At 39.7% G+C, this 10,790-nt stretch overlaps 1 protein-coding gene across 2 annotated transcripts in view; it reads right to left on the bottom strand.

Annotated features, from left to right (window-relative positions):
* Positions 1-833: 833 nt before the first annotated feature.
* Positions 834-10,790, bottom strand: part of DERA (deoxyribose-phosphate aldolase) — a 57,173-nt gene continuing 47,216 nt past the window's right edge. For both annotated transcript variants that reach the window (XM_030040358.2, XM_030040360.2), the window contains exons 7-9: positions 7,135-7,247; positions 3,302-3,451; positions 834-1,524 (exon numbers count right to left, since the gene is read on the bottom strand). In XM_030040358.2, coding sequence (XP_029896218.1) covers positions 1,468-1,524; positions 3,302-3,451; positions 7,135-7,247 — 320 coding nt within the window. In that variant the 3' untranslated portion in view covers positions 834-1,467. The remainder of the gene's footprint in view (positions 1,525-3,301; positions 3,452-7,134; positions 7,248-10,790) is intronic.

Here is a 10,790-nt window from a genome sequence, read left to right as displayed (position 1 = left end):
TAAACCAGAAAAAGGCTGAGAGCCTTGGATGAACTACTTCCTGGGAAACTAAGGCCTATTTTTAGTACTGAGCACTACATATAGGATTTTGGTTTCTGTATATGTTGTTTCTGTGGTATTTTTTTTTCCCTATTCAGCTTTCCTATCTGTCCAAGGTGTTTTGTAGAGCACTAGTGATTCAGGTGGTATAACCGGATAAATAACTGAGTTATTATCTTTATGAAGCACAGATCTTTTTGTAATAAATGTACCTTGTAGTTTGATTTACAGCAAAATCCTCCTCCTCTTACTTCCCTGATGAGACCTACTTAAGTCAGCGAGACAAGTCATGATGATAAGATAATTAAGTTTTTAGTACAACTCTGGTTAGTGAGCAGAATGCAGTTCTGAAGTAATGAATCTACTAGCTCCAGTCTGATATTCAAAAGGTGTTGATGATTTCGGTATTATTCTTAATGTGCTCTGAGAAAAGTACTTTTTACATTAAAGCTGTAAACCCCATATAGGACACAATTCAAATCACCTTTTAAATTAAAGAATTGCTTTTAGAATGGCAAAGTTGAAGTTCAGCCAGCACAGCAGTGACACCTCCAAACTGACAATCAAACCCCCCTACACTAAAATGGAAAGATTTGCATGAATGTGTTTTAAAATGACAGGAGACAGGAATGGGAGCTTCTAAGCAAGTTAGACTAAAATTTTAAGAGTAAAATGCCTAAAAATAGGCCCCTGAATGCATAGTTAGGCACCTATATAGAGGCTGCTTGATTTTCAGTTGTTCTGATCACCCAGAGCTCCCATTAACTTCAGGAGAAACTGTGGATACTCAGCTGTTCTAGAAATCAAGCCACCTTTATTCAAGGGTCTAAATATGGATGTCTGTGCCCAAGTTTGGGGGAAAAAATAAAAAAAAAAAAAAAAGGGTTTTTTGCTACAGAGACATTTTATAAAAGAAAGTAATAGCCAGGTTTCATTTTCTCAGGTTACAATGCTTGAAACTGAATCAACATAACAATTAACAGTGCAACACATCTGTGGCAGAAGATTTTGTCTGAGGTGAATGGAAAGCTATTCCAAGATCTGTAGCTCTTAATTAGCAATCTGAAACATTCCATAGATATTTCATATTCTGCGACTGCAAAGTGTTACCAGGCCACCTAAATCTTTTTCATAGTATTTCAGTGTTGCCATTAATAAGCTTTTCAGGCTGGTCTGAGGAAGACTTTGCAAGATTAACTTGGCAAATCTGTAAGAATTAACTATTTAACTATTTCAGAATTACCATTTTTTCTGCTTTTGGATCAAGTACAACCAGCAGGCTTGAGCATATTTTTAAATACTATAAAATATGAAGAAGGGAGAATTAGGCCTTTAATTCTACCATATGCACTTGGTTGTCAGAAGACTTCTGAATGCTGTTGGCTTAAAGACCTCTTTTGTAAAAGTAATCCTGAGTTGATTTTGTGTCTAAGCCATTGCCAGGTCATGCTGAAGTGCATAAGAGCCAGTCACATGATAGAAAATCTGCAAGAAAAAAGAAAATTTATGATGGAATTATATATGAATATAAATCTCAAAGTGTCAAGGAAGTAACAAATTAAAGGCATGCCAGATGAAGATGATAGATATTCGTTTGTGTGTGTGTGTGCGCGCACGCGTGCACATAAAATATGTTGTAATATACCTCTGTATATTTGTTTATAGGATCTGAACTAAGGCCTCTTGCTGCTTTGCTTGGAAAAAAAGAAAAAAGCAAAGACTCTTGTTGCTTTCAACTAAGCTTTCAAAAACAGCTAGGTAGAAGACAATGATTTACTCTCCCTGTAATCTGGTTTTGACAATTTCAGTATTATTTTGTGATATTCAAAGTATCCAAAATTGCTTATGCTTTTATAAGGCTCATTTCAAACTATTCTTTTAACTGTACTGTCTTGGGGGTGGGGGAGTGTTCTCCCCATTTTCTATGTTTGTTTGGCTTTTTTTAAATACCTGTTTGTTTTACCGAATATAATGATTGGGACATTTTATCTTACATGTTTTTAGATGGGACAGTATAGCAGAGCTTTGGTCATGACGGGGGCATTTGTGCAATCTCTGGCAGATAAAAGGATGCCACCCTTAAGAAATCAGAACAAATTGTGCGACACAATCACTGGCTGTGTTGTAAGACTCAGCAGCAATGGCAGTGGCAACAAGAAAGCTCATGCTGCTTTGTCATAACCAGGGACATGATTTTAGGTCAAGAGTGAGGCAGAGGCAGTCTGGCAATGAAGCAAGCCAATATTATTCTCATTGCAGGAGTGAGCCAGGGGTTTTCAACAGTCACGAATATTCACCTGACATCTCTCAGCTGTTCTATATTTCTTAAGACATGTCAGCATTTCAGTTGCTAGGAATGGTGGGGAAAAGGAACAGACCAATGCTTTTTTCCTCCCCCAAATCCCCTACATCTCATGTTCTCCCACCAGCAGCAACAGCACAAGGACTCTCAAACTTTTATCTTGGTTAAAGCTAATTATCACCTCATCTCCTGGGTTTAATGAACATCGGAGTGAAGTTCAGCAGCCCCAATGGTTTAGTAGTTCCTATGACACTACACTGTTCTCAACTATGCTGTATCCTTTGGGTCTGATACCCTGTGCCAGTGAGGTAGGACATGGGTAGATAGGTCAGAATCCTTCTTCCCACCAGGAACTACACATTGCCACTGCACCTCATACACTATTTGTCTGCCAGGAAACACAGCAACCAGCCTGCACAAAAATAAAAGCAATTAGAAAAATGAGGCTTTGTAGGAGGCAATTGCTTTTCTTCCCCAGGAAATAATCAATATGTAAAAACTTCTCTATCAGCAGTACCATATGTAGGATGAGACGTGACTTTCTCCACAGCATGGAAATATATTGTGAACAGTTGCAGCACAGTGACACAAAGGGTCTGTGAGGTATTTTGAGGGCCAGCTGAACTGGCAACATCTAGGAGTTCAGGGGAGTGCACTACCATGCATTTGCAAAAGACTCCATCCGTATATGTACACTGAGCCTCTTTGCTTACTGCATTGCAAACCTGGCCCAGGCAATTGCCAGCTGCTGGAATATCAGGGTCCCAGACGTCTGTAATGACAGGCCAAATTTAAAGAAATACTGGGCTGGAAGTGAACCTGACGTTAATAATGAATTAGATGTATGTTCTACTATCTTTTAAAGAGCACCAAAAAGCATATTCTGCAAAAACAGTAAGCCAGCACGTTTAGGAAGATTACTTTTTCTCTCCACCAAGCCGAAAACCATTAACAACTAACCTGTTTCTCAATGTCTTCCAGCAAACTACTGGCACCCAGGCGAAAGAGCTCTGGTGTTAGCCATTCCACTCCCAGTTCCTCCTTCACCAGCATAAGCCAAGTAATAGCTTCTTTTGCCGTCCGAATGCCCCCAGCAGGTTTAAATCCAACCTTTATATAGAAAAAAGAAGTGCAATACACATTTTCATTCATCAGCAACCCTAGAAGAGCAATCAGCATTTGTACACCAGCAGTCTCAAAGTGCCTGTGGTGTATGTAACAACTCCACTCGGTAAGTATCTGACTGCAAACAGTAAAGCTCTGGACTAGTGCTGAGAGCTATCAAGCCTCAGTCATCACTGCGAAAGTTAACATTTTCATCCCGAGGGACAGCAACTGAGGGAGTAATACTTTTGACCCCAGTGCACTTTCTCAGGAGCTGGGTTGGAGGTCTAATGGGAGCACTTTGCCCATAGCACATATTAGCCCAAGGGATTTAGGCAGGACCTGGGATATGTGTGTATTACCTACTGCCCACGTCACAATCTAATTCCAAATGTGTAACAACAAATATACATGCAATAACATAACACTAAAGATGCTGAAATAAAGCACGTGAGGCAGCTGGCTCATGTGGAGAGCAGTGAGAGATGGCTGTACTTCATAAAAAGCCTGTACACCACAGTTACACATGATTGGGCTGTACATTCAAACCTATCAGAGGTTTAATTTTCACTAAAATTTCCCAAATGGGAATTAAATTAGGTCTGTCTTTACCAAAAATTGAAAGTTTTGTGCTTCACAGGAACTGCAAAACTTCTCTCCCAACACATGGTGGATATGCTTTCGGTCACTTGATGTGAGATACATGTTATATTTGGTCAGGTGAACTGCCATGTACGTAGAGGCACACACGCCAAGAAAAACCTATCTCTGAGCATGTCTTGAATCCCATGATCAACCTGCTGTGCAGAGCCAGCACTGAGGTGACTTGGCAAGCACCCCTAATGCCAGTCTTTTGGTTACATGCCATTTAAATGCATCTCATTCTGAGACAGAGCTTGTGACACGCAGCTATCAAATCCCTCATCAAAAATTTTGTCACCTGCATTAGCCAAAATGTTGGCCTGCAGCAGTTTACTAAACTCTTGAAAAACAAGGCGAATTAGGAAAAAGTGTTTCCGCATAAAAAAAAAAAATTAAATCTGAACAATCTGTACAGTAACACACAGTGATTCTTTCTACATTCCCCTCTGCCATAAACCTTTACCTTGGGTACTCCTTCCCATCAGCCTCCTTCTGCAAGAATTATTGTCCTGATTTCTGTATATATGTTCCCGAAACCTCACTGCATTGAGGATTTCTTTGTACCTTATGGATATAAAACTGGAATCAAAAAGTATCTGTTTTTAAATGTGTTTGGTAATTTTTTTTTTATCGTGATTTCAGGACAAACACAGAATAAATCCTTCTCTCACACTGAAGCACTGTGATAACAGCATATTTCGAATAAGATTATAAAGAACAATAACAGGAAAAGCTTTACAAATCCAAAACACGAAGTCTGTGTTTTTGTGGATGGATGGGTGGATGGATGCGTGAGTGTATGCATACATCTGTTAATATTAGATTTCCAAAAGGAATTTAAACCACAGCAACTGGAAAAACATCTTCTAGACAATAAATTAAAATTGTGGGAATGTCTTTTCCCTCAGGAAGAGAAATTCTAATGAAATTCAAATTTAGATTTCTTGCTAGAACTATCACAGCTCTTTGAGATAATCTGTGGCAAAACCAAGTAAAATAGAGTTAATAAGAGAATTAAAAACACCATGCAGAATTCCTTCCCCTTTTAGCAAATTCTGAAAGCTCTTTTCTTTGCAAAAAAGCTGACAAAGACAAGCCTGTCCTCTCCTCCCTTTACCAGCTTTCCAAACGGCACATCTGACTGCCATAAAAACGCAAAAAGGAAGGGGGGGCTAGGGGTGGAATTTAATTCAAGAGCAGTACAAAGTCCAGCTACCACTTTCCTGCTGTTTCACAGCATTTCATTATTTTGCTTAATAAGTTCATCTCCTCAAGAATTTTCTCTTCACCTTATATTATTAAAAGTAATAAGTTTTTCTGGATTGGAGGTTTTCCCAACAGAAAAACCAATTTATGTATGTCCTTCAATAATGACAGGAAAAGATTATTTCCCATTATATTGCACACTTTTCATATCACCACCACAGCTTATCATTCAATAAATGTTACTCTGCAACTTGTTCCTTTCCTCGAAGAAGTTTAATTTCTGTATTAACCTGTTTTTCCCAGCCAACTCCTTGCTAGAAAGCATCCCTACAGCCGCAAAATTAGTTTGTTAAAGAAACCATTTAGAAATCTCTTGTCATTGATAATATTGTCTTCAGTTAATAAAAACACATAAAGTCAGTTTACATCTAATTCACTGACACACACAGGCACACAGACATAAGCACTCATTCTTAATAACACATTTTATACCATGAATGCATCCTTTTAAAGCAAAAGGTGAATTCAACATTTATATCCAATTATAGGTACAAAGCTCTGTTAATGCAGCAGAGCCCAACCCGGCACACAGCTCCTGCAAGCCGCACGGGTGCCGAGGTGAGTCAGCCAGCCCCAGGGATCTGCCTCAGGTTGGCAGCAGTGACAACGCTCCCACAGAAGCAAGATTATCAGAGTTGTTGCATGGCAGAGATGCAGGGTGGGGAAGGGAGGAGTAAGGACAGCCCAAGGATCCACGCTGGCCTCATCTAGATGACTACAGAGAGCAGATGGACACACATCTAACCTGCTGTCACATGCTCCTCAAGCTCCAACAGCCCCTGAAGCCATCTCAGCCCCTATTCCACTGCTCATCCCATGTCCTAACATCATACCTTGAAAGGCCACCTGCAGAAGGGACAGAAGGGTGAGCTGGAGAGGACAGAAGGTTGACCCAGAAATGGGGAGAGGGTCTTAGCTAGAGATATGGTTTCCTTCCCTGAGGCTGCAAGTGAGGACAAAGCCCACTGCTGAACGCTAGCATCAGATCTAACTGGCAGCCCCCACTTGCCTGTGGATAAAGGAGGTGAGAGGTGGCTTAAGCCCTCCTGGATAAACTCCTCCTTTCTCACTGCTTCAGCGCAAGGACGGATGCACAGATAGTTCATCACTGGGTATGCCACACACTCCCCCCTGCTCCTTGTCTCCACTGACCTCACTTGACAGTGACCTGACGGATAAATGTTGTGTACCAGGACATAATGTTCTTCTGGCCCATGTCCCTCCCTCCCTCCATCCCAGACAACAGGATCCAACTGGATCTGCCTTCTTGTCCCCTTGGAAAGGCCCTCTGGCAAGGGAGGAAAGAGCAGAATTTATCCCTTGGGCTGGGAGAACAAAGTCAGAAAACACAGTTGTGTACACTGGACAGACTCTTGATGGCTATAAACCTGTATAGCTCCACTGAGGTTTATGGGAGTATGCCAGTCACTGTCAGCTTGAGATTTGCCCTGTTATTAACGGAGATGACCATTTAAATACCTTAAATGGTGAAACACAACTCAAACCCAAGTGCAGCAGGGCATGCATCAAGATTGCGTGAGCTTTTAGGGAATGAAGTAAGAGTTACTCAAGGGAGGAAAGCCAAAAGTGCCACCTTTTTTTTCTAAATATTAGCAAATCAAATGAGGAATACAAGAGAGAAGTCCCATTACCTATTGCTCATATAGTCACGGAAGCTAATGTATGTGGATTTATATGTTCTGTGTTTTGAAACTATTACAGTCTGATGTCTTTCTGAGTGAGCCTGTTTGGTTAATTTTTATAAAGGTAGTGAGAATTACCTTGTTGCCAGTTTGCCAGTAGAATTCTCTAATGGCTCGCATCATGACTATTCCGACTGGAAAGGTCGCATTTTCCACCTCCTTTCCTGTAGATGTCTTTATAAAATCAGAACCTGAAAGGAAGTAAAAAGCTTTATGGTAGTTTTAGAACAAGAGCCACTCTGCACATACATAGTTCACACTCTCCAAAGATGTCCGCATGCTTCACAGCAATTATGAAGCATTCCTTTACATGTACCCATGGTGTCAGTGCTAACCTTGCTCTGGTCGAGGCTAGAGCAGGAAGATGATACCCATCCAGTTTCAGAGCAAGTCAGACACCCCAGCAGCTAAATGAACATCCCAGCTCTTAATTCTTTGCTCTAGCTATCAAACCAACAAATCTTCAGGACAGTCCAATATAATATATGCTCCTCTACAGACACTCAATATGTGAGTATATATACATTAATAGGAATGTGTCTGACTAACCACAATAATGGAAATTATGTCCTCTGAATAAATTTTGCTTCTAAATCAACATTTTGATATTTCCACAAGGATCTTTCTGAATAGAAATTTTCATCATTTCTTTTAATTTAACTTTGCATCTATTTAGTCTCACATATGACAGTCTAGTATTGTATCTCCCGCAGCTGTTTAAAGTGAAAGAAAAGAAATCCCATGTGTATTTACGAAACAGCTGTGTAATACTGTAAACAGGGGGAAAAACTCCCTTCTTATGCATTTTGCAATTGTAGCATTGCAAATTACTCTACTTAAATCCATGGTCTGATATAATGCAGTAACAAGGCCAAAACACCTGTGTTATTTAAAGAAGGAGAGTTAGCTTTGGCTTATTTTTTTTCTGGTTTCTCACTCGTGAACAATATTCTCCACTGCCTGTCCCGAATACTTGTGTAGTGTTCTTCTGCATTCTTGCTGCTCTGGGTTGCCTTAAAATGAATCCTGCAGCACAATATAACAGAAAACTAAGAAACTAACCAAAAAATTTGCCTTGCAGCGTATGATCCTGCGCTGACACAATACAATGACAAAACTTCTTTAATTGCATTAGGGCGCACTTCATCCCTGGAAACCTACTTCTTAGAAAAGGTGTACAGTGGGATCATTAATTATCAAAAGTAATCGGGAGAAGAAGAGGGATAATTCAAATATCATGTAGTAGTGCATCATCCACTTCAGTCAATTGGAACTGCATCTGCTTCCACTTCAAATTTGGCTTAGGGTCCATTTTGTCTCTCATTTGAATGATGATGCCTCTACAACATCCCCTAGAGTAAGCAAGGAAAGTTTCACTACTGGCTTAAGCTAGAGCTGCCTAGACTACATTTTGACGGTGTGCTGTGGCACACTGCAGTGACCTGTCTTCCTGACGACACAGCTGATGGGCACGCAGGTAGGTCTCAGCCTGATGGGAAGTTAAGACAAAGCCAGGCATGTTTCTGCGTCCTGTGATTTAAACATAACCGAAAGGTATCACTAACCGAAAGGTATCACTAACATTGTGTCTTGTAAGATCATGGTTTTCTCTGTAGGCTTCCTGTCTAGGCACTAACTCAGCCCACTGGTGGTTAAATTGCACCCTCCTATGACAATTCCCATTCTAAAGAGAAACAGTTATTTGCGAAAAAAGTTCTAACTCCAGAGAAAGTGCAATGTGCAAAAGAGGCAATTAATAGTTGATTGAGCTTTGCAAAGAACGAAGCACATAGGACAGACAATTGAGTTACATATTTCAGAACTACTCCCTTCCAGAGAGACACTACGGACATCTGATAGTCACATTAAAACAAGTAACAGTGGAAGTGAAACTTCAACATCGCTAAATTATATTTTTAATTTCCCTTTCGAAATGTAACACTTAAAGTCCTTCAGTGCAATACTTTTCATTTTTTCTAGTATAAGGTAAGTCAAAGCTTTTATAAGTCTTATAATTACAAGTCTCTATGGTACAGTTTCATTAAAAACTTTCATTAAACAACAGCTGCCCTTGTATATGGTCTTCTAATCAATTTGGTCAAACAGAATGACTTCTAATCAGCTGTTGATAAAAATAGAAGATGAAATTTTAATTCTAATAGATTAACCACAAACTCAAGATAGTCTTCAAAATCCATCTAGCTCTATTCTCCAGTGGATTTAACGACTATTCAGCAACTCATTACTAAATAGAACAAGATGAACATTTTCCAGTTCATTAAAGAAATGTACTATGTATTTTTGCATTGTCCTCATGATTCGTTACAGGGAGTCTTAATTACAAGATAATGGATAATGGTTATTAAATGCAGACTCCAGTAATGAAGCTCTATTCATTTGCGAGCCTCAGAGACTGCAAAGAGGGGAAAATAAAATTACTAGCTTCAAAAGATTAACGGATCAAATTATTATTCAATTTTGAAAATCTCATTCAGACTTCATAGAAACAAGAAGAGATTAAAAACTAGTATTAGTACAAAAGTAGTGCATTTATATATTTATTTTTAAATAATATCTTAAGGCTATTACCAGAATAATCAGCTTTAGATGTGATTATTAGACAAACATACAGCCAATTTAGTAGCATCCTCTAACAATGAAAACAATACATTTTTATTTCCTGAACAAATTCTATTTATGAACCAAGAGCTTGCTAGCAGGATTGCATGCAGCCTCTCGCAGAAGACAGAAGATGCACACTAGCAGAGAGGGCCACAATGGAAGGTGCTATTAACGTTTAGACTTCAAGAATGAAAAGGGGGATTTAAAAATCAACGACTGCCGTAAAAAGCACCTCATTAAGTAGGCTTTACGCCAACCTTGTAATAATAAGGGAGTTTCACCAAGTCTATTTCTTATTCAAGTTTTCAAAAACAAGCCTAAGGAATGAAGTTCAGCAGGAGTTTAATCTGGAAATTTAGGTGATTATTTAGAAACTGAGTTTTATCACCCATCTTCTCATCTTCCTAGGCTAATGTTAAAATACATGCTGGATGGCTTTCCCCTTCCTTAGAGTAGGTTACATGATTCAATGAAACATAAATCAAAGACTTAAAAAAATGAGTTCTTCAGGGTAGATTTCAAGTGAGCCTGGAAAAGGCCACGATTTCCACTCTTTTCCAATGCATAACCACAACAGTACATTGCCTTTCAAGGCAGCTGGTCATGTAAGACTCATTGAATCAGTAAAAAGCAGAGACATCAAAGCCTTTTTGAAACACAGCAGCATTACACGACTGTTTCAGGTGGGCTTGCTGCCAACCTAGCAACCCACCTGTGTGTGGTACATTACAGCACCACAGCCTGGGAAGCACAAACTGCATCAGCTTACTTTAACCAGAGATGGAAATCCAAATAAACCTTAAGAAATATGAACAGTGCCACAGCCTCTGTTTGAGAGGCTCTCTCTGGTCGAGAGCATCCCAGCTCTCAGCACCACTGGGAGCCAGACCACTTGGGCTGCAGTCACACGTCTTGTGAAATCAGGTAGAGTATTTTAAGATATTAAATCCCCTCTTCCCTTGCACTCTTACCCCCCATACACACACGACCCTCAGCCACTGCACTCCACCAAAGACCACTCAAAATAATCCAGCTGAATGTGCACACACTAAAAAGAAAAACACTGTCTTTGTAGCGTGTTGCCTGAACCCATACCTGGTGGTCAAGATGAA

This window comes from Aquila chrysaetos, chromosome 17 (genome assembly GCF_900496995.4).
Source record: "Aquila chrysaetos chrysaetos chromosome 17, bAquChr1.4, whole genome shotgun sequence".
Classification (NCBI taxonomy): domain Eukaryota; kingdom Metazoa; phylum Chordata; class Aves; order Accipitriformes; family Accipitridae; genus Aquila; species Aquila chrysaetos.
Note: the sequence above shows the minus strand (reverse complement) of the source record. Positions and strands in the feature narration are given on the sequence as shown.